The sequence below is a fragment of the Leptodactylus fuscus genome, chromosome 1 (genome assembly GCF_031893055.1).
Source record: "Leptodactylus fuscus isolate aLepFus1 chromosome 1, aLepFus1.hap2, whole genome shotgun sequence".
In the NCBI taxonomy this organism is placed as follows: Eukaryota; Metazoa; Chordata; class Amphibia; order Anura; family Leptodactylidae; genus Leptodactylus; species Leptodactylus fuscus.
Window position 1 is genome coordinate 260,178,251 of NC_134265.1, and position 25,735 is coordinate 260,203,985.

Here is a 25,735-nt window from a genome sequence, read left to right on the forward strand (position 1 = left end):
GGAAGATGTGAAGAGACATAGGTGTGTGTGTGTGTGTGTGGTGGGGGGTTGGTGGTAGGGAGTATTAACAGGGTTGGTTGGTTGGTTGGTTAGTCAGATTGGGGGGGCGGAAGATGTTAGTGAATTCAGCTAGATGTAAGTTGTACCCATTTGGACCAAATCTTCACAAGCATGATTTCTCCTCTTCCTAGAGGCAGCTTGGATTTTGCAGCTCAGGTTGCAAAGCCAAAATTAGACTTTAGAAATAAGTGCACATGTAGAGACAAAATCAACCAGTAACCCTATGGTGGACCAACAGGGTTTTATACAAGCTGAGGTAAAACTGTAACCATTGCTAAAACATAACCAGAGCTGTGTCAGATGCCAAGTCATAGTCAAATCTAGGAGGTCTTCCATACATCTAAATCAGAAAGAGAGAGCAAATGTCAAATCAAATAAGCTTTATTGGCACGTCCGAATAGATATTTGGCATTACCAAAGCTAGTAAAGTGTGTGTGTGTGTGTGGGGGGAGTTGGATTCGGGTGGGTGAGTGGTGGGTATGGGGGGGTGGGGGGGTGGTTTGGAGTATAACAGTCCGTGGAGTCTCGTCTTCCTCTTAGTTGGTGACCGCTATATGGGGAGGTGGGGTGGGTGATTTGGGGTATAACAGTCCGTGGAGTCTCATCTTCCTCTTAATTGGTGACCGCTATATGGGGAGGTGGGGTGTGGTGGGTGATTTGGGGTATAACAGTCCATGGAGTCTCATCTTCCTCTTAATTGGTGACCGCTATATGGGGAGGTGGGGTGGGGTGGGTGTATTGGGTTATACATTGGGGCAAAAAAGTATTTAGTCAGTCACCAATAGTGCAAGTTCCATCACTTAAAAAGATGAGAGGCGTCTGTAATTTACATCATAGGTAGACCTCAACTATGAGTGACAAAATGAGAAAACAAATCCAGAAAATCACATTGTCTGATTTTGTAAGAATTTATTTGCAAATTATGTTGGAAAATAAGTATTTGGTCACCTACAAACAATCAAGATTTCTGGCACTCACAGACCTGTAACTTCTTCTTTAAGAGTCTCCTCTTTCCTCCACTCATTACCTGTAGTAATGACACCTGTTTAAACTTATCAGTATAAAAAGACACCTGTGCACACCCTCAAACAGTCAGACTACAAACTCCACTATGGTGAAGACCAAAGAGCTGTCAAAGGACACCAGAAACAAAATTGTAGCCCTGCACCAGGCTGGGAAGACTGAATCTGCAATAGGCAACCAGCTTGGATTGAAGAAATCAACTGTGGGAGCAATAATTAGAAAATGGAAGACATACAAGACCACTGATAATCTCCCTCGATCTGGGGCTCCACGCAAAATCTCACCCCGTGGGGTGAAAATGATCACAAGAACGGTGAGCAAAAATCCCAGAACCACACGGGGGGACCTAGTGAATGAACTGCAGAGAGCTGGGACCAATGTAACAAAGCCTACCATCAGTAACACACTACGCCGCCAGGGACTCAGATCCTGCAGTGCCAGACGTGTCCCACTGCTTAAGCCAGTACATGTCCGGGCCCGTCTGAAGTTTGCTAGAGAGCATTTGGATGATCCAGAAGAGTATTGGGAGAATGTCCTATGGTATGATGAAACCAAACTGGAACTGTTTGGTAGAAACACAACTTTTCGTGTTTGGAGGAAAAAGAATACTGAGTTGCATCCATCAAACACCATACCTACTGTAAAGCATGGGGGTGGAAACATCATGCTTTGGGGCTGTTTCTCTGCAAAGGGGCCAGGACGACTGATCCGGGTACATGAAAGAATGAATGGGGCCATGTATCGTGAGATTTTGAGTGCAAACCTCCTTCCATCAGCAAGGGCATTGAAGATGAAACGTGGCTGGGTCTTTCAACATGACAATGATCCAAAGCACACCGCCAGGGCAACGAAGGAGTGGCTTTGTAAGAAGCATTTCAAGGTCCTGGAGTGGCCTAGCCAGTATCCAGATCTCAACCCTATAGAAAACCTTTGGAGGGAGTTGAAAGTCCGTGTTGTCAAGCGACAGCCCCAAAACATCACTGCTCTAGAGGAGATCTGCATGGAGGAATGGGCCAACATACCAACAACACTGTGTGCCAACCTTGTGAAGACTTACAGGAAACGTTTGACCTCTGTCATTGCCAACAAAGGATATATAACAAAGTATTGAGATGAAATTTTGTTACTGACCAAATACTTATTTTCCACCATAATTTCCAAAAAAATTCTTACAAAACCAGACAATGTGATTTTCTGGATTTGTTTTCTCATTTTGTCTCTCATAGTTGAGGTCTACCTATGATGTAAAATACAGACGCCTCTCATCTTTATAAGTGGTGGAACTTGCACTATTGGTGACTGACTAAATACTTTTTTTGCCCCACTGTAACAGTCCGTGGAGTCTCATCTCATCACAATCCATTTCAACAACGTCAGGGAGAGGTGTAAGGAGTACACACAAGGAACACAAGAAGCCCATCTACAGAAACAAACTGAGGCAAACTGGGCCTGGAAAATGGACATTTTTTTCATGGCTGTTTTGCAGTTCTATTGTGTGAATGTAGGCCTACTTATTCATAGTTTTTCTAAGTTATGGACCAAAATAGGACATGACTCTTCTTCTGTTAAACAGACTCATTGTTTATAAGAAGGAATGCATGAAATTCAGTGGATCCATGTTCCACCAGATGTTGGTGTGGAACCTTTGATGATCATTTGTCTACATTATTCTATCTATCCACTGTTAGTCTGACTATCAGGCAGTATAGATAAGAATATCAGGCTATGGTGTTCAAAAATACTCAACATTAAAATATCTTTTTCAAGTTCTAAGAAAATAAATAATAAACTCCATAGAAAATCTTCTCTGTATGAAGTTGCATCCAGCACAGTAGGGGCTCTAAATACATGCTTATTACTGCCGGTTAAATTTCTGGTCATCAAAGTCCAGCTTTATAGAAATGCTTTAGACCCATCAAATCATAGCAAAGTGCTAATAAAATCATCCTTTGTCACAAGGCTATTTTTTAAATTGTTATAAAATACAGTAGTTTTTGTTTGCATGTGAATTGGTCTATAATGTTGTGGGCATCAGGTTTTTACATAATAGTACAGCAGTTTTGAAATCATATTCACAAATAGGTAATTATCAGACAAAGCAATAAATTGTGACTATTAAAAAAATATATAAACCTGAAATAGAAATGAGCCTTTCCACCCAGTCAAAGACACACAGGCGGGTTCTTTCCTGACTTCAGATATTCAGTAATGTTATTACAATGCTATATCACCATTCCCATACACATCTTTATAATGAGCCCCTGAATATACTGATAGTTTGGAAGACATATACTATACAAGTCGTTTTCTTCTATGCATATTAACACACTTGTATACAAACAAACTTAAATTTTGACTTAACAGCCAGTATAATATTATAATATGTAATATTATAGTTGTCCATCTTTCTGAGATTCCTTTAGTCACCTAACCAAATGCCCCATTATACAGGATCCCCTAACCTTGGGGTAAATAGTAACTTATATCTCATCAGGAGATATATATATATATATATATATATATATATATATATATATATATATATATGGGTCTCATGATATCATACAGAGTGCCCAATCAAAATTAAGAATTTCTTCCTGTTGGAGAGATGTAGAGTCTGGTACAAATCCACCTAAGGTGGATTAGATGAATTACCCTGTCTTAATTGCATAATATATGGGGAACTAGAGTCAGGATCAAGACACAGACAATGTTATTTTTCTCGAATTAGATTTATTTCTTCACTCTAAAAGCATTGAGCCTATGGAACTTTATTCCAGAGGAAAGTATCAAAGAGAATTACCATATATACTCGAGTATAAGCCAAATTTTTAAGCACAGTTTTTGTGCTGAAAAAGCCCCCCTCGGCTTATACTCGAGTCAAGCAAAAATGTATTTTTTTATTTTTTTTTGCTGGTGGTCTATGTACAGCCGCAATAGTAATGTATAGAATCTCCCATAAAATAGTGAAAAAAAAGAAACTTTAAAAAATATAATAAAAAAATAAATAAAGTAAATAAAAGTTCTAAATCACTCCTTTCCCTAGAATACATATAAAAGTAGAAAATTACTGTGAAACACATACACATTAGGTATCCTTGTGTCTTAAAGTGCCCGGTCTACTGAATATAGGGTCTGCAGTGCTCCTCTTCTGTCAGGAAGGGGTTAATAGGAGCACTGCAGATACCCTATATTCAGCCAGGCTGAATTCCACGTGGGGAAAAAAAAAAAAACAGTCCTCAAGCTCGGGGATGGGGCAGACAGACAACCAAAACACCCCCTCCCCTTTCCCAGCAACTACTGCACCCAAAAAACATTTTAATTTTCAAAAATTTCCAATAGCTGCTGCATTCCCCCCCCCCTCCCCCAGCTGATACTCGAGTCAATAAATTTTCCCAGTTTTTTTGTAAAATTAGGGGGGTCGGTTTATACTCGGGTCGGCTTATACTCGAGTATATACGGTAAATAAAAAAGGTCAAGAAAAGCCCATGGATTTAATCTCTATGTTTCAGGTAATGCCACTGTTAGGGAATAGCCAGATGATAATTCCCCAGAAGCTGCTGGTGAACCCTGGAGGGAGGGGCACAAGGGACAGTGAGCCCTAAACTGAAGCCCCCCGCTTGCCCTTCCTATTGCCAGACCCTATCCTAGGTAATAGGCGACAACCACGACGACAATCCCTCCCTGAATACGTGAAACACAAAACGCAGACAAGACGAACAACAACAAAGGGAGGTCAGGTAGCCAGGGTTCGGTAACAAGAGAGCGATGCAGTGCCAAATCGGAGTCAAGAGAATAGTCAGTAGGAAAGCCAGAGGTCAAGGATTAGCATACAAGTAAATAACAGCAAGAGATACCAGAAAGCTAGAGGCAATAACCGGCACCAGTGTGACTGTGAGCCAAGACTAAATAGGGGAGGAAGAACCCGCCCTGAACCTGATAGGAAGAAAAGCTGTCAATCACAGGCAAGACAGATTAACCACTTAATGAACAGAGGCAACCTTGCAGAAGACGGGTTTGGTGCAAATCCAATTAAGGACTAGAGCCGTGTTCACACAGTGCAACTAAAAACCTTAAGCAGATTGTCCAACTGCACACGCCTCCGGCGCCGCAGCATGCGAGCAGAGGGTGGCGCAGAGGCCCGAACAGGCAGAGCTGTTATAGCCACCAAGGAGGATGACTTTGTTGCTATTCATTCATAAGCAGTTTATTTATTATCTTGTGTCATTGATTCTGAGAGCGCAGAGTACAATGTATCATACCGATAACTGGCTATAGATGTAATGGTTAGTGTAAAAACACTAATAATGAATGAAAATGAATTATTAATTATAATTAGGGATGGGAGAACCTTAAAAGATTTAGATCAGTGGGGTTGAGCCGATCTTGAAATTTCAGGATCGTTTTTAAAATCTGATTTCCAATCATTTTCCATTCGAATCCAATCAATGGGATTTTTTTTTAAAATAATCAAAGATCAGATTTTAAAAATGATCCTATTCACTACACAGCATGGTGTCCAAAAATTGAACACTTTAATTTTTAGACTCCACGCTGTGTAGTGATTAAAAAAAAATCCTCTGGCTACTTAGTCCCCCCTGGTGTCCACTTACCTGCACAGATCGCTGCCGCTGCCACTCACCGTTGTTCTTGGTCCTCTTCTCATTCATTCACAGGACTGCAGAGTGCCATGCGCGGCCCCGCCTTCCTAGGCTAGTGTTAGAGATGCTGGGAGTAGGTGGGGCTTGTTTTGGCTTAGGAGAGTGTGGACGGGTACAGGGCAGGGAGACGTGAGTGATGTGAGAGGGAGCGTTCCTTACCGCCCAGAGATGACGCTGAGCATTGAGGAACTCACCCCCAGTACTCATCTATGGACAAGTACTATCTGGAGGAGAGGAAGGTGTTCCTCACCGCTCAACGTCATCACTGGGCAGTAAGCAACGCCCCCTCTGACAGTACAGCGCAATAGATGCTGCTGTGAGGCAGGGCATTCCTGACTGACTGTCAGAAACGCCCTTCTAACAGTGAAGGGCTATGGTACCGATAGCTCTTCATCGGGAGCACAGAACGTGAAGCCGATAGTGCGCTGAATTCAGCGCATTGTCAGCTTTCTAGCAGTGTATAAAACTGCATGTGCCCTAGGAGGTGAAAGGTCCTCTTTAAGCAGCTAACTACTTCACTGGGCTTTGGCTTTTGGCAAGGAAAGAAGTAGCCACATTACACCAGATATATACAGAGGGTGTTTGGCATAATTGAATTGGTTCTTGTCTTCTTGGATACACATAGTTCAGGTTGAATTTGGCTTTAAGAAATGTGAATTTGTAATTAAATGAAACAGCTGCAGAGTCAAGTACAACATACACATTCCAATTACTGCATTGCTTTCTGGTCTACTCTATACAGTGTAAGTCTGTGACAGACACTTCTCACTCAGGCTCCTATTCTATCTTTCTCTATCAATTAATTAAATCTACGTTTTCTTCTCCAGTTCTAAGTACAATAATTCCAAGAACTCCCACACTGTATTATCTGTGTATTATATTCTATCTCTCTTTGTGTGACTGTCTAAGACCTTATTTATTAGATACCTCCCCACAAAATGAACACCTCTTTCCACCTAGACTCTTTATACTGCCTAACTATAAATCATCTGTGACCCTAAACCTATTATATCCCTCATCATTGAGGGCTGTTTGCATGGCCCTATGGGTGAGCAAGCCTGTCTGATTCTTGAGGTAATGTGATCCTTCCCTGCTTTCTTCATACATTCCACGTGGCAGTCACCATTTTAGTCAGTTAGTGTAAACCATTGAGCAAAACCAGCAGGTTTGTGCAAACACAAACTTTTTCAAAATTCTGGTTTTATTACAAAAGGTTTTATTACAGAAAAAAGATTATATAAATACTGTACAAGCTCAAATGTTGAGAAAGCCTACACAGGGGGCTAAAGAATATACTGTATAAAAAGGTACATCTATTCTTATAAAAAGAAATTAATATATAAAACATGATATAAGGGGGGGGGGGGGGTACAATAAAGGTCCCAAAATAAAACCAAAGAAAGAAAAAGGGACGATAAAGGGGATAAGTTGGAAAAAAGAAAGTTGGGGGGGAGCCAGGGCCGGCATAAGGAGTTCAAACTGGGCAATTTACAAGGGCCCCATCCCCAAATGGGCCCCTGGGATCTGGAGCCTGATAACTTTGGATCCTGGAGTCGGCCCAGCCATATCAATAACAGAACCTGTACCGATAGGGAAGGGTTGTTAAGTTTAAAGCCATTAAGATGTTTACGGTATAGTTGTATTCACCAAGAAAATGGTCTAGCATCTAGGCCAGAGGGAAACATGGAGTTATTGAAAACTGAGAGAATCAATGAGGGAAATTTCTGAAGTTTGTATTGAAACCTTGACTATTGCCGCAGCAAAAGAAAGTGTGATGTGAAGGAGACGAGTAGGACAAATTATCAGGCAAAGACCCTGTAGCCCAGAGCAATGCTCCACAGTTGCCCCCACACAGAACAATATGCTCAACAGTGGCCCCCACCAAGTATAATGTTCTGGGAGGGGATTAGGAGAGGTAAAGGGAGATTTCAGGCAAACCCACCTAGGAGCACCAGCCAAGGTCGAGACAGTAGTGAGTTGAACTAATTGGCCACCCTAGGATACACTGTAAACTTTCCATGCGTCAATGATAGATCATTTGTTTCTGAAATATAGGTGGGTATTTGCCATTCCAAATCAAATTAGAGACTTTAGAGTGTAATGAGTTGAAATCTTGTCTGGGGATAAAAATTGGAAGGTAACTGAATAAATGCAAGAATCTGTTGTTAGGGGTCTGATGTGAAAAATAACGAACAGTAAATTCTGGGCAACCAGAATCCCCAAACATCGAGGCAAAAACAGTCCTGAATGTACAACGCTGTCCTATACAGGCCCCAGAGGTCTTCGCAAGAGCTCCTGATGGTGGAGTTGGACTTGGTAAGTTCTGGGACCCAGAACCGCAACTGCCCACAGAGTAACATACACTCAGTACACCCCAAGTAGCAAAGGACCCATGAAACTCAGAAACACTAACCTAAACTAACGAAAGTGTTGGTTAACATGGAGAGAGATGTTCTGAGGTTTTCCAGTAGCTAGCAGAAGCACTGCAGGGAAGTCATAAAATCCAAGTTGGTACACAAGAGGTCTTGCGGGTTCCAGGGATAGCCAAAAACAAAGTCAATCAAGCCAGGTCTTTACACAGGAGGTCATGTGGTAGCAGGAGGGAGAAGCAAATGCGTAGTCAGGAGAGCCAGGTCATACACAAAAGGTCATGGAGTAGCCAAGCAGAGCTCAGGCATGAGTAGTCAGGAAACAAGCCGAGGTCATCCAGGAGGTCAAGGATAGGTAGTCTGGAAGGCAAGACGAGTTCATACACAGGAACACAGAAAGGCATATAGGAGGTTCAGAGCATCAGGGTAGGAACAGATGTGCAGAAGGAGCTGTCACCAGGTATACTGAATAGCCAGTGATGGACAAGAGCCAGAATGAGGCCTAAATAGCCTCCGGCCCGCTGCTGACCCCAGAAGTAGGCCTTCCGGTCCCAGGAGGAGACTGGAATCCCCAAATAGTATTACGGAGCTTCCGTCCCTCCTCCATAGGACCGGAAGTGCCGACATGCACAAACAACAGAGCGGGCCGGCAGCCTCCACATGATGCAATTGAAGCTCTGGCCCGGAGCATTAACATCTGGGCAATGTCTTCATTTTAATGGCGTGGACCCAACCTGCCCAAGAGACAGAGGGAGAGCTCAAGGTTTTCAGATCATGTGACAATTGTTAATGCAATGAAGCATAATTCCTTTGAAATAAAGAGGATTTATAATGAGTCAAGTTAACTCCCAGATAAGTTAGGTAACGATCATATTTCTGAAATCCATAGTCTAATCAAATATCCCTGGTGGGTCCTTGTCTTTAGTGAGCCATACTGGACCCCCCCCCCCCCCCACTGCTTTTTTTTAATAGGCAGTGTCAATGGCAATAGGCAGTGTCAATGACTGGAGTCATATATTTTGTGTACCGTATGTAAACCATCTAATGTATAGCACCAGGAAATTAATGGTGCTATATAAATAAACAATAATAATAATACTGAGACACCCACTTTCCAGAATGTGTTCATCTCTTAGATAAATGTTGTGAAGTGTTTATTCTTCACCATGGAAAGGATTCTGAGATCTATTGTCTTCCATGGTCATTCAGGCCATTTCATTCTTGAACTCACCAGTGTGCTCTTTTGTTTTACCAGAAACTACCAAACTGTTGAATTGGCCATTCCTTACTCCTAATCATTTCCACTCTCTCTTTGAAGGATTTTTTTTTTCAGCTTATTGATGATCTTTCATTTCCATTGAGACCTCCTTAGACCGCATGTAGTGGGTTCACAGCAGCAGCTTACAAATGCAAATGTCACACCTGGAATCGACTTATATCTGCTTTATTGATAAGGTATTAATGGGGGAATAGCCCATGCAGCCCATTAAATAGATTTTGAGATAATTGTGAAGAATGTAAAGCACTAAATATGTTTTAGTCATACTTGTGTATGACTCATGCTTGGTTTATGTTTCTTTTCAATGGTAAGAGTAATTTAACATATATGGCTATTAAATTTAAAGTAAAAACTGATTACAGAAAGATCAAAATAAAAGCAAATAAAGGGGAGTCTGTCAGCAGTAAATTGGTTAGAAACCTAATCCCAGTACTTTGTAGAGGTGATTCTATAGTTTCCAAATATGCCTATGTTATTCAGATTATGGGGATATTGTCACTCCTTAGGGAGAGACCACCATATAGGTATGTGGAGTCTTACTAAGCCATTGTCGCTCAACTGAGGCATTGTCTCCCTATTTAAATCTTGGGAGACAGATTTGCATATTATTCCTATGATCCCCCACAGTGGAGCAACAATGCCTTAGCCTTATAGTTCAGTTTATGTATTGTATTTTAGATGTAGCTCTATCCTAAAAGTACAAAAAATTAAACTGTATTGTTTACACGCTACAATTATAGTATGCTTTACACAGTTGTATCAACTTGTGTATAAATATAATTTATGTTTTTATTTTTGCAGGTGATGAAAAATATTTATCTTTGTGAGCAGAAGATTCTGGATACACAACGTCTTGATACTACAGACTATTGCTTATGCTAACGTGATTTACGTTGTCTGAAAGACTTTACTATAAATGCAGTGCGATGGTCACATAAACCTTAGTAGAGGAGTGCAAGCTCACTTCATTGTTCTGCTCACATTGTCACTTTAATATGAAATAAAAAGACATTAAAAATTTGCAAAAACTAAGAATACAAAACATGAATCATATTGTAAAGCTGAGAAGGAGCTTCCGAACACTTGTAATTCTTTTAGCCACTTTCTGCCTTGTAAGTATAGTAATTTCTGCTTACTATTTATATTCTGGTCACAAGCAGGCAATAGTACTTATTGAAACATCAACTCAAGCCAGTTGTGAAGACATGAACATGTTGCCATACAGAACAATGGAGATGAATTTAGTGAAGTCATTTGATACTTCCAAGACAGATCTCACAATATTACTTTTTGTGGAAAGTCAGTACTCCCAACTTGGACAGGATATTGTAGCAATCTTGGAATCCAGTAGGTTTCAGTATGACATTGTAATTGCACCTGGAAAAGGAGATATTCCTCCCCTTACAAAGGATGGCAAAGGCAAATATGCAATTATAATTTATGAAAATGTTTTGAAGTATGTAGCAATGGATGCATGGAATCGCGAACTCTTAGAAAAGTACTGTGTTGAATATAGTGTAAGCATCATTGCTTTCCACAAAGCTACTGAGAATAGCTTACCAAGTACCAAACTAAAAGGCTTTCCTTTACTTCTCTACAACAATGTAGCTCTAAAAGACTGTTTTGTAAACTCCAATTCTCCATTGCTGCACATAACAAGAGCTTCAACAGTAGAAGAAGGCCCTTTGCCTGGAGAAGACTGGACAGTTTTCCAATACAATCATTCAACTTATCAACCAGTGATTCTATCTAAACTACAAACATCAGAGCAGCATGAGCCGTCTTTATCCAGATCTTCCCACCATGCCACTGTTATCCAGGATTTAGGACTTCATGATGGAATTCAACGAGTCTTGTTCGGCAACAACTTGAATTTTTGGCTGCATAAGTTAATTTTTATAGACGCTATATCTTTTTTGTCTGGGAAGAAGCTTAGTTTATCTTTGGACAGATACATTCTTGTTGACATTGACGATATATTTGTTGGGAAAGAAGGCACTAGGATGAATGTAAATGACGTCAAGGTAAGGCTGTTTAATTTTAAACATATTTGTATATACATGATAAAAAAAAAATGTTCTAAATTTAACCCACCATATGCTACATGAAAATTATATAATAGAAAACACTAAATGCATTTTGTTGTCTTGCTAAAATATTAGACTGATTTTTGATTAATAGATTGAGCAATCTAATCTAATAATAATAATAATCTAATCTGTATCTAATGTATATACCTAAATATCTCTGTAAACCAGTTTTGCATGTAGCCAAGTGACCATGCTCCTCATGTTTATTACCTAATTGTGTAATTTCCAAAAAATTGACCATGTGATATCTCCTCCCACTCTACCAGCAGATTATGACAATGAACAGCAGTACAGTAGAGTAGTGGTATGTTAATATATATATATATATATATATATATATATATATATATATATATATATATTTATATTTACAGCATTATCTTACACCATATAATGTAGGGTCATGCAGGCAGCTGTAACTATATGTGAGACTCTTGTTCTTTACATTGGTATTCCCATCCACAGCAACCTCTGACTGCATAAGAACATCTGTGCTGTAGACAGCTGGACAAGATAACGCTAACTAAAAACAAGGAGTTTAGAGCTATTGTGATATTTCCAGCTATATTCACATTCATATAGGAAACGCTGTTTCAATGTTTGCCTGGAATCGCCAGATAAAATTTTCTGTATGCACAGCTTTTTGATCTGTTGCTTTCAATTTCAAAACAATGGATACCCGATGGACCCCAGTATAGTCAATGGGGTCCATTGGGCTCTGAATGTAGCAACTAGTTTATCAGTTCATTTGTCCATTGTTCTAGTCATCTGATGGACCAGAACATTGGCCATCTATGCTAGTGTAAATAGTCATTCTATATTCTGCAGCATGTCTCAATAAATTGTCAATGAAAATACTTACACTTCATAAAATTAAATATAAAAATAAATGACTATGCTATATAACTGGTAACACAGTTGTAAGTAATCCATGACAGAATTATGCATTAAAATATACTTTGACAACATATAGTATATTAACAATGAGAATACATTTCTGTATGCATCATTGTGATCAGAAAGGTCAGGAGATGTACTTTGTCTTATTTCAGGAACTGTTGTATCAGCTTAGGCAGACTTGTTAGCCATGCATGCTCTTCTTGGATTTTTGGAATATGCAGATAAGTTTCCTTTATGGACACACTCTCTAATCACAAGTGTGAGACTGAACAAGCAACCTTATCCTCTATTGCTAATTTGACTGGACTACTTGTGCTCCCACAAACCATTTCAGCTCTTATTTTACACACTCTTACTCTAGCTTTATCCCTGAATACAGAATTGTTGGCTAGAAATACTCTCCACCAGACTGACGCCTTTGATAGGTGATATAACCCATGAGAAAGGCTTCCCAGTGGATAAAGAAGCACACAACTAAACTATCAAGGTAATTAACGTGAACCAAAGGGCCCACACAGATCAGAGGCCTTTTTATGCTTCTATCTACCTACGAAGACAAGGCCTACAAATGGGTCTTCCGGACCATATGTTGGGTTAGAGTAAGTGGCATCTTGTCTGAGGATTTTGCAATTACCAACGGTACATAACCGGAATGCCCACAATACCTACTTAATCTTATCCTAATGCTGGAACCCTAGCTCTGTTGTGTAAAGGAGCATCCAAATTTTTATGGGATTACCAGTCCCATTCATTATCATTCACTTGGGGAGTAATATTCTCCCAGATCTCTGAGACCTCTACAAATTAAACTTAATCGGAATCCTCTGCCAAATCAAACAGGACTGAGTTGTGGACCAATGGTACTTTTACATGGCTTAGTCACTGCGCAATATTTATTCTACCTAGAATATTGTACTTATTCCAAACTCTCGTAGCATCCTTTTTATATATATATATATATATATATATATATATATATATATATATATATATATCCCTTTCATTTATTCAAACAGCTATTATCTGGGCTGGTAAATCTCCTATAGTTAAGTGTTCCATAGTCACCCATCTGAAATATCATTAATCTTTTTTGGTAAAAGTGGTTAATTGGTGCAGAAATAGTGCAGTGAAGCCCTGGATCCACTTAGAACAGAATTTTATCATAATTCCATTACAAGGAGTCCCTTGGTTAGACACTTCCGTCTTTTCTTCATTGCAGTCCCACCCAACTATAGGAACCATTGTTAATAACTCTTTTAACAAAACGATCCATGAGATTCAACTCTTGTTAGAATCCTCAATGTGCTCCATCCTTGGGAACCCAGATTTCACCCCTGGGCCACTTGATGACAACTTGATGGTCCGACTGTGGTTAACAGAAGGCATTTTCCAAGCGTCTCACTTGGACAACAGTGATATCTTGTCTTATCTATTTTATATATCTTAGGCTACTTGCATGATACAAGGCAACAATGCTATAGTAATTGTTCATATCTTTCACGCCATTGAATCAAAACAGCCAGGCAGTCTAAGGAAATGCAATAGCAGGTAAGTATTAATAGTTAATGGCTTGAATATAATTCTCAGAAAGCCCTGGTTAATCTATAAACATTTTCAAACCACTTTAATAAAAAATGAAAAATATATCACAATCCCGTCAGTTTGAATAGATCCTAATAATAGTAGGCTTTTAAAGCTATATGTGACTCTTAAGACCCCTATGTCAATGAGACATGCTTTGACATACAGTATGAGCACTGGAATCATCACAGACACATCAAACAATCTCTGTGCCTGCAGCACTCCTGAGCTGTACAAAGTGAACCAAACAACACCATTAAATCACCTTTGTCATTTATCTTTCAGCGAATGGCAATGCTGTGTGAATCTAATAGAAAACACACAGAACAGGAGGTACTTACTATCATGGCATAAATATATTAGACAGAATATGCTCGGGAAAGGAATATGCAATATGCATTTTAATGGATTTGTTCCAGATTACCTAAACGAATTTACAGTATTATCATGTTATAAAATTGTCAAATTTCTTATTTCTAAAGCAATATTCAGGCATGCTTAACTATTTTTGAAAGACTTATCAGAATATTTAAAGATATAAAAATCTCCAAATTTTAAATGAAAGGGACCGGATGTACCCTTCTGTTGTAATGTTGAGATGGATTCCATTTTATGTATCCTAAGTGATGGGGCTATAGTCATAACTGAAGTTACTGTTACTATTTTTCACATCCCCAAACTGCTGTAGCAGCCAGATAGCCGAAAAGACGTTCATTCTACATATGTCATTTGTATCCCAATACTCATTAGCATACTACCACAGTCAGCCTACAAAGAGTCTATGTATGCTATTGAGTATCTACTAATACTAATATGTGTAATCTTGGAGTTATAATGGTTTATTACTGGCTATTTGTTGTGCAGTGGCATAACTAAAGTTTTGTGAGCTCCTGTGCAAACTTTGTCAGTGGCCCCCTAACCCCCTACAGCGTATTCTTAATAGTGATTGTTATGGGTGCTGCAGCGGTGTCTCAGATACTTGAAAGGGAATCAATATTGGGAGCTGCCTGCTTTGGGTAACAGATGACCTGCATAGTCCTAACAATCTAAGAGATCAATGAGATTAGTGGGGGTCCAACAACCAGGGATCCTGCTGATCAACTCTTTGAAGATACTGTGGTGCTTTTGACTCTTTCGCTATTTACATTCCACAGTATGTGTTTTATATTCACCATGCAATGTTATTACAGCCTGTTATAATAGTGCATTGCTGTTATAGAACAGATGGTGTTTGATGTGAATAGTAAAGGGCCCCCACACAGTATAATATGCTCCATAGTGGTCTCTACACAGTATAATATGCTCCACAGCGATCCAAACACAGTATAATAAGTTTCACAGTGCCCACACACAGTATAATATGCTCCACAGTGACCTCCACACAGTATGTGATCCACAATGACCCCACACAGTATAATAAAGTATAATATGCTCCCCTCAGTGACCCCATACAGGATAAAATATTACCAATAGCCCCCTAGAGCCAATTCAGGTGAATCAAATGAAATTCGACAAATATTTCAGAAGTTTGGCTCTCTGCTTCATTGCTATTATTATACTCTGGGACCACCTCAGATCCCAGAGTATAACAAGTAGAGGCCCAGGGTTAGGTGATTAAAATAGCAAACACTTATACTCACCTCGCCTGGGCATCCTTGCTCTGTTGAACTCTCTTCATCATCTTCTACAGTCCTCTTTTGCCTGTGACTGAGCTGACGCACTTTAGATGACATTGCTGGGACCTGTGATTGAGCCTGAGTGGTGATGTGGGGAGCAATGACATCATTATGCTGGCCTGTAATGTCAGTGAAAGACTGGTAGACCCCTAAGGTAGACCATCTGAAGCCCTAGAAAGGTGACTTGTGTGGAAACTGCACGGAAAACACACAGATCCCATTATAGTCTATGGGGTCCGTGTGCTTTCATTGCTCACCGCTTTTTAATGCGTTTGGTATTCCGTTTGGGGGAGGCGCCAAGCGGACTTCTTGAACTGAATACTGAACTCAGATGTGAGCCAGGCCTTATCCACAGACTTAAAGAAAAATCTGTTTACTTCAACTTTTATATCTCTTAGCTATTATAACTTAGCTACTCAGTTTATTGATTTTGAGGCTGGCTGAATAAACAAGGGCACTTTTTTTTTTTTTTTAAATCAAGAATGGTTATAGAGCACCCCTATTTGGAATCAGAGGGGCCAGCTGTTGCAGCCCTTTATTGCCTAAACTTTTATGAAAGTGGATTAGTCACAAGCGTCCTTTCCTTGTGAACACATTCTCACTCATGATTTAAATTGATTCCTTTATTGTGTTCTCTGAACCCTCCACTTGTTTCCCCTAAATGTCCGTTTATTCAATATTTTATTTAAAAAATAATATTATAAATATAATAATATTGTGCTTGGCAATATGCATGGAAATGTTTTGTACTAAATGGGTATCCTTGTAATATAGTGACATGGGGAAATACTGTGCAATTAGTTATATAAATAATATAATTTTTTAAAAATAAAGTTACACTAAACACTTAAATCCAGATGTCAGAATTCTGTTCTAATCCATATGCCATGACTTATTTGTCAATGCAGGTAATATAGTTAATATAGATGTCTGTCTTTCTTAATTATTTTCCTGTGTAATGAAGGACAGACCAAGGATGTTATTTGTCTCCTTGTGTCAATAATGATTGAGCTAGCGACTGACATTTACACAAAATACATCATGTAGGAAGACAGGATTTGCTGTACAAGTGTTCTTTGTTTGCATCTGATTCGTTTGCAATTATGAAGACATTTATAATTATCACAAATATACAAAGTTTGTGGAGAACTTTAAGACATTTCAACATTAATAGTTAATACGACTGTCACTACCTTACAGCTTAAATATCTTTCTCTAGCATATGCAATTATTAAATCAGTTTCTATTCAGATGCCAAAGTCAAAAAGAATGTAATTTCAAGAAAATATGTAATACAAAGGAAAATGCACTTAAATGCAGACAATTTACACATAATGCATTTTTGGTTAAATCGTCTATATTTAGACTTAAATGTTTTGGATTACAATACTGAAGAATTAGAGCTCTTATGCTAAAAAGAAAAAAAAAGACTGTATAAACATGGAAAACTACTCTGGCATTGACTTTGTACATACTTCTTTTGCTTCATACTTTATGACGAATTACATACCTTTCATGAATGTAATGAAGAAAAGATTAAGAAATTATTGTAATATGTAATGTGTTCATTATTTATATAAGGCTTTCTTATGGCTGGAATAAGTAGGTTTTCTTAAGTTTTCACATACCGAAGCTTGGTCACATTTTTCAACTTAGTAAATCCAAGTCAAAAAGTTACAATATCTTTATGAAGTGAAAATTATTTAATAGAAAAACTCAGTTAATCTTACTAAAAGTTCAGCAATTAACCACAATTTTTAAAAGATATCCTGGAATATATATAATGGAAGTCAATTTGTAGTCATTTTATCTTTTGTATCTCAAATATTGTATATTGCAAGCATAATTTCTTAGCAATCTTCCAGAAAATGAGTTTGTCCACTGGTGTCCATCAATTGATGATTTGTCTCTTTATCTAGCAGAGCCTTGATTAGGTGGCAATGCCACTCTATTTTTGGCAGTTGTGAGAGCTGGAGAGTTAAGGAGCAAGGTACAAAATTGGAGATCGGGATGTTACTTATTGAAGCCAAGCTGGAACGTGAGAGCACAGCGGAGGATATCAAAATGTAATCTAGACATTGATGGCATTAGGTGCAGGTCTTCAGGATAAGAGTAGAGTAGAAGGATGTCCTAATCTGAAATAGGAGTACTAGAAGGTTCAATAACAGTAAACATAACATAGGTTAAGAAGGTCCTAGCCACTCAAACAGGTAAACATAGATGTCAATAACTCCAGGAGAGATCCCACTGTGCCCTGGTGTTTCGTGAGGAGTTTGTAAGATATACTCTATTTTCTGAAAATGACCAGAGATCTGTTAAAAAGGGAGGTCATCCAGGACTGGGAGGGGGTTATCACAGTTCTAAGACATCAAATGCTCGAATGTTAACCTCTAAAAATGCTACATTTTCTTGGGCCTGGGAATTTCACTTTAGCAGGTGGTTTCCAAATTCCCAGGTCAAATAGATGTGGCCAGGGAGATGGATTTACTGATGGCAGCCAAGAGGGTATTGCAATTGGAGTAATATCCACTGCGGGCCATGGCAAAAGGACAACAGGTTAAAGCTAGGAATACTGTTGGTTTTGTGCATGAAGGACATCCAACAATGGCCACAACTACCATGTTTTTGCAAGAGTTGAGGGAGCTAGATCTTGGTAGAGAGCAATCTGTTTCATCATATGTGACTTTACCCTGTTCTTGAGCAGTATTGAAGATCTAGTTCAGGGGTCCTCAAACTGCGGCCCGAGGGCCACATGCGGCCCACATGCGGCCCACCAAGCACTTCTGTCTGGCCCCGCGTGCATTTATAATGAAGCTCCTGGGGAGCTCAGGCCAGGCCATGGAGCGCACTTCACTTTACCTATTGGAGGGCACTGCTCCCGATGTCTGTGCGACCTGCTCTGCCTCCGGCCCACTGTTTAAAAAGTTTGAGGACCCCTGATCTAGTTAGTATCTGTAGAGTAAGCAGCAGTTAACATCTAGCAGATGTTTGGTCTGGACTTGGGGAGAAGAGCCCTATGAGCTCTCTCAATGTGATTATAGCAGCTCTTGAACTCCTAACATATCTGTAAATATGGCAGCCACTATCTTTCTCAACTTGTGAGATCCCTGTTGTCTTGGTCCTTGAAGAGTATAAGCGCCTGTTTTAAGTGATTGTGTTGTTGCATTATCATCTCAGCAACTGCTCCAGCAAAGCAGATGGTATTCATGCATGCAGCCTGAAGGGTGTCAACTCATTGGTCTATAGTGTGCATCTCTGTCTTATATTGACTAGCACGGACATGACCAGGCATAAGGCTTGCATGAGTGTCTTGTGAAGAAAGGATTTGGTGAGACAGTACATTCCTGTTGCATACCTTCATGTAGGCTCTTCATGTCTGAATCCTCTGTGTCTCCTGCCATCTACACAGTGACATCTTAGAGAGTGGTCTGTAAGCTAGAGATTCTGTACACCAAACTCACCACTAGTCCATTATTCGATTACATGATACTTGGCATCTCTTGCCAACTTATTTCCACCAATGAGAAGGAGCTGAGAGTCTAAGTGTCCATCTATCTCTGTGGTTAGGCTCCATCCATACTGTATTCTATTTTTGTCTCAAAATCCTTATATAAAGGAGCACCAGTCATGATAAGACACCCCTATTGGGTTACACCATATATATTATACTTTATGTAGTACACCTGTTTATGCAGTACAGTAGCAAGCCTAAAATAAGCTCTGCCTAGGCTGCAAGTTTTTAATTTACTTTTAACAAATCTTAAGCATATCTTTCTGTATAGTATATTGCATTAACAGAATCATTAAAATGATTTATGTTAAAGTGCCAGAGGGTTATTTAAGCAGCATAACTAAAAATCGAGTATGATTTATATTCCCATCTGGTATCAAGCCTGTGAGATGTAAATAACCTGTCTTCTTTCCATTGTGAACAGTTATTGCTCAAGGCCTAAAAAGGGGAAATATCACTACTGTTTATGTATTTTATAGGTTTTTTAGCTAAAGGAAATAAAGCCTGCTTGATGTTTGCCTCCTTGTGTGTATTTTCATTGTTTAAAAGCATTCTGTCTTCTGTGATATTTTAACACAAAAGCATCAAAAGAACATAGTGATGTGTGATATGACAAATTGTATCATTCTATTATAGAAATTATTAGACAAGGGAAATTTTTTATCTGTTCAGCACCTTTAGGGTTACAATCTAATATCTTGGTTTAAAATATTTAAAAACTTATTGGTACAGGTATGGAGTTATTAAAGGGGCTCTATCACTAGATTTACTTGTTGAAAAGGAACTTACTGTGGAAATCGAAATGCAAATGAGCTCGATCGTGCACGGTGGGTGTTCCGTGCACCCCTTAACGTCATAGCTTCCGGATGCTCACCACTGCCTCCAAGCCCCTCTCCTTCTGCTTGTTCACTGCCTCCATCGTCGGCAGTTTCTATTGAAATCACACGCATGTGCAGTACGCTCCCTCCGGTGTGCTACTGCGCATGCTCCACCGCCATTTTCCCGTAGAGAACATTGCAAGCTAGCACTGGTGCATGCGCAGTAGCGCACTGGAGGGAGTGCTACTGCGCATGTGCGTGATTTCAATAGAAACCGCCGATGATGGAGGTGGTGAATAAGCAGAAGGAGAGGGGCTTGGAGGCACAAGGAAGAGCAGTGGGCGTCCAGAAGCTATAATGCTAAGGGGTGCACGTAATGTTGGTGAACTGATGAAAATATCTCCATATGCTGGACTGACATCAACCTGGAGAAATAGATCCACGGTGGGTGAGCGGTTTTAATTTGTGTACATATTTAATCGAAATTAGATAAATCTATAGGCTCTTAAGATCAATAATTTGTACTAATTTCCACCCAGGAGGACTTATTTGCATATTCTATTTCTATGATCCTTTGGAGGGATTGTATTGTCTATAACAATAGTTCTCAAAGTGTGATAGGTATACCACAAGGGGTATTAGCTGTACACTCTAGGGATACATTGAAAAAAAACTCTCTGCTCTTTTTTAGCCTTTGCTGGTTGCTGGGAAACAGTAGATGTCACTACATAAGTCAGCCCTTTCTCAGTCTCACTTTATAGCCATGCATGCCCTTCAACCTGCACTGAAGCTGAAGGTTGTAAGGTAAGAAATAAATGAGAGCAGTGATCAGAAGAGAGAACATGAGTGATAGTGGCATGACCATATTTAGCTCTTTGTTCTTCATTACTCTCATGCCAGTATTCAACTATGCTCACCACCTCATCAGGACAAGAGCAGATTTAAGGGAAAAAGGAGAGTGCAGCGTCAGCTGGGGGAGGGTAGCTGAGGGGTGCAGCACTGGTACCAATGTGAGGGGGAGGAAGCTCTAACAATACCATTCTGAATGGGGCGGGATGAGTGCCGAAGAAGAACTGACAAATATCAAAATTAAAAGCTAAACACCATAAAAAATAATTTTACAAAAATATTAACCCCTTCCCGACATGCGCCTTAATAGTACGGCGCTCCCGGGAAGGGCTTCCCGCAAACCGCAGTACTATTACTGCGGCTGCATGGTGCGCACACAGAACCTGTGTGCGCACCATGCGCTGCGGGTGACAGCCGTATGTTACGGCTGACAATGCCCCGTAACACCCGCGGTCGGAACCGGGTCCGATCGCGGGCGTTAACCTCTGATATGCCTGCGGTTTTACAAAAGTAAAAATAAAAAAGTTTAAATAAGTTTAAAATAAATTAGAAATAAAGCCCCAAAAATCCCTTTTTCCCCATATAAAATGTTTTATGTAAAATAAAGAAAAAAAGAAAAAAACATTACATATTTGGTATCGCCGCGTCCGTAATAACCTGAAAAATAAAATTAACACATTATTTAACCCGAACGGCGAACGGCGTAAAAAAAAAAAAAAAAAAAGTAGAAAACAGCACAAAATAATGATTATTCACCACCTTTCCTTTACAAAATGTTCAATAAAAAGTAATCAAATGGTCAGATGAAAACCAAAATGGTACCAATAAAAAGAAGAGGTCTTCCCGCAAAAAATAAGCCCTCAACCATCTCTGTCTAGCGAAAAATAAAAATGTTATGCCTTTCAGAAGATGGCGATGCAAAAATTGATTTTTTTCCCTAAATTGAATTTTATTCTGCATAAATAGCAACGCATTAAAAAATAATATAAATGAGGTATCGCCGTAACCGTACTGACCCGCAGAATAAAGGTAACATGTTACTTATGCTGTACGCTGCGCGGGAAAAAAAAAATGCTAAAAAGCAATGCCAGAATTGATGTTTCCTTTTACATCCCACCCAGAAAGCGTTAATAAAATGTAGTCAATAAGTTACAGTCCCCAAAATGGTGGCATTGAGAAGCACATCTAATACCGCAAACACCAAGCCCTCATATGGCCACATTGCCAGAAGATAAAAATAAAAATCTAGCTTGTACAATATGAAGACAAAAACCCTAAAAGTCACCAAATCATTAGGACATAAGTGGCTGCGACTAGAAGGAAATGTGTAAGCTGTGCGAGTGTTTTCAGGGGACACCCCAAATTTAGAGCTTATGAGAGATAATACACCAGCGCTGATCCCCCAGAATGCTCCTCTTCCCCGTCCGTGTCATAGGAGCTAGAGGGAAAATAGAATGAGATTGGGTGTACCCAATTTACTCCGTACAGCTTACACATTCACTTTGGGGTTACTAATGCTCACTACATCACTTGATAAATTCTTTGAGGGGTGCGGTTTTCTAAACGGGGTCACTTTCTAGAGGTTTCCACTGTTTTCACTCCTCAAGGGCTTTGTAAATGCGACATGGTTCCTGAAACTGCTCACAGCCAGATCTGCCCTCTAAAAGCTCTTTGGCGCGCCTTCCTTTCTGCGTCTCGCTGTGCATCCATATATTAGTTTACACCCACAAGTGGGGTACTATGGTAGTCGGGAGAACTTGCCTAACAAATTGTGGGATGCGTTTTCTCCTTTAATGACAAAGAAATAATACCGAGCAACACAGAAAATACACTCAAATGAATTGTGTACAACATACAAGGGAGATTTACAGCAGCAGTGATTACATCCAAATACCCCTTGGGGAACGACAAATGCAGAAGAATGACCGATGGATGCGAAGAAAGCTGCGCTACTCTCTTGGGATAAACACATGCACTTTATTCCGCTTTCTTAAAAACACGACGCTACATACAGCGAGAAAGGGGAATCCCCCGAAACGCTGTATGTAGCGTCGTGTTTTAAAGAAAGCGGAATAAAGTGCGTGTGTTGTTTATCCCAAGAGAGTAGCGCAGTTTTCTTCGCATCCATCGGTCATTCTTCTGCGTTTTCTCCTTTAACCCCTTGTGAATGTGCAAATTCTAGGGCTAAATGAAAATATTAGTAAAATAAAATCAAATTTGAAAATTTCACCTCCATTTTGTATTAATTCTTGTTAAGCACATATAGGGTTAAATTACTAGGTATATGTTGTTTTGGCTTATTTAAGGGGTGCAGTTTTGAAAATGGGGTGATTTATGGGGGGTTTTAATACAAGGGTCTTTCAAAACCCCTTCATAACTGGATTAGTCCCTTAAAAAATGGGTTTTGGAAATTTTTTGAAAATTTTGAATATTGTTGTTTCACTTGTAAACCTTATATAAACCTTATAACCTTATAAAAATTAAAAGGGCGCCTAAAGTTTGATGCCGACATAAAGCAGAGATCTGGGACATGAGATTTATGATATAATTTTGGCGGTCTGACTATCTGTATGCAATGCACATCATTTCAAACTTTATAAAATGCATATTTTTCAAAATTTCCACCAAATTTCCTATTTTTTTTATAATTAAACACGAAACATATCAACCAAAATTTACTAGTAACATGAAGTACAATGTGTTACGAAAAAACAATCTTAAAAACACTGGTAAGTTAAAGCGTTCCAAAGTTATTGCCACATAAAGTGACACATGTCAGTTTTGAAAAATCGAGCTTGGTCAGGAAGTCAAAAAGTGCCATCGGCGGGAAGGGGTTAATTAATTCATGCAATAAAACATGTCTACTTAACAACAATAAAATTACAAAAAAAAGGGAGCAAGGCCATGGCTGGCAATGTTCAAACACCAGCAGAATAGTGTTAGGGTGATATTTTGATAGGGGATATTTGTAGGTTTTGCATTTGTCATTGAGTATTCCGTGTGAGAGTCATATTGGAATTTTGTAGGATTTATGAGTGCTGCAACAGGCAGGCACAATTTTGCACACTGAACTTTTTTTATGAACTTGTGCGCAGAACTGAACTGCATATTCCAGATGGGGCCACACCAATGACTTATAAATGTCTATCACTTAACCTCTGTATTTTTATTTGACAATAGCTCATCCTCATCTATATCCTGAAGTGCAGCCCTTTACCCTTTTTAAAGTTGAGATATGTTATCCTCCCAACCTTTGTTTTTTACAATGTAGGTGCAATCTGATTAGTTATGTTCAAATTGGTTCGTACTGAGCTGAGTTCAACCCAAAAAATCATATGCTAAATAGCTGCAAGTCAAATTTATGTATGAGATAGCCAAGATTATTGTTTAGAAAATGGTAGTTTCATGTTTGAAACTGTAGTGAATGGTGAGATATGGAGCTTGAAAGTCAAGAGTTAAAAACATTGGTACCCTTTTGCTCATCGGTGTATGTTGGGGGGTCTATACATTATGCCAAAATGGATTTTTATTAGTGGTCCCATCCTTATGCAATTCCACCCACAAGGATTCCACATGCTCACAATCTCCATCCATATTTGCTTTCACACTCACGTTCATAACATGTCTGTTATAGATACACACTTTACCTCCCTCCCTTCTAGCCCTGTCTTTGCAAAAAAATGTAAAACCCTGAATATCAACAGCCCAATCATGTGAGTCTAGCTATTTAATACAGATCGCTTACTTGTAGTTACTGGGTGTGAGCTTCTAGTCAATAATGAGTACTTGTCTTGAAAAGGTTGAGAAACACTGTTCCGTAAGATCCTACACACTGCAAGTTTTCTTGAAAAGGCATTCTCTTTAAGGAAACAAAGTAACTCTCATAGTTTACCTCCCAATCATATTCCGATAGAATATTAGAAATTACCTGACAAAAGGTATCCGGGGATTAAATTGAGATGAACTACAAAGATAAAGTGTTGTGAGAAGGTGATTCCTGACTTATGTGAGGTCCAGTGCGGGTCTGGAGTAGGCTTCAGATCAGGTGTGGGTCCTTGTTACTGGGCCATAAAAGCTTGCAGAGCCTGCACTTCAGGGTAGATCCAGGAAGTGAGGAGGTCTCTGGGTCTGTCCTGTAACTCTGAGTCCATTGAGACCAATTTGTGCTTGTGTTTTTCGTGTGGCTGGTAGCAAGCCACAAGTATAGTTAGGTTATTAATTTGGTTTAATTAGTCACTCGGACGAGCAGGAATTTGTTTTTTTATTTTTGTCAGAAGTTAAGGCTGTATTTTTATTTTGCTCATTTTAGTGCCTGACATAAAGGTTTATTTATTTAGCTGTTTTTCTCAAATTAACCACTTTGCTACTAGATTTGTGTCCTTGTCTCAGACTGGTTGTGTCCACACCACTACTTCTACCGAACTACTTTCCCTACAGTGTATAGTGGCACTAAACAACATTGTGCGTTTTTATTACCAATATAAAACAAAATAAATAAAATGGCTTGGCCAGTTTTTAGTATTTTCAGAATTTTGTTGTAAACAGGATATAATCAATCAAATTATGATATAGGGCCCTCCAGACGCTGCCTATTTCTTGTATTATACATATGACCTCTGCTCAGTACAATAGTGTTTATTTCTCCCCTGCCTAGGAGCGGAGCCTTGATATGGCCACTTATGGAACATCATGTAATCAATGGACTCCATAGCTTAATATTATGGAGACATGCTGATCACATGACCCTCCATCAGCTGCAATACCTAGCCACCATTCCTAGCACAGGGGACAAGTAATCCCCTCTCCACGGCGGTCATATGCAGGCCTTGGGGACACTAGAGCATAGTAAACTGGATTATATGCTATTTACAGCACAATTTTGAAAATTCTTAGAAACTGACCAACTCCTTTAATTTAA

The 25,735-nt window shown here is 39.3% G+C and overlaps 1 protein-coding gene across 1 annotated transcript in view; it reads left to right on the forward strand.

Annotated features, from left to right (window-relative positions):
- Positions 1-25,735, forward strand: part of LOC142217770 (bifunctional heparan sulfate N-deacetylase/N-sulfotransferase 4-like) — a 334,797-nt gene that overhangs the window by 28,115 nt on the left and 280,947 nt on the right. Inside the window, exon 2 of the mRNA XM_075286110.1 lies at positions 10,194-11,416. Within this exon, the coding sequence (XP_075142211.1) occupies positions 10,436-11,416 (981 nt within the window). The 5' untranslated portion in view covers positions 10,194-10,435. The remainder of the gene's footprint in view (positions 1-10,193; positions 11,417-25,735) is intronic.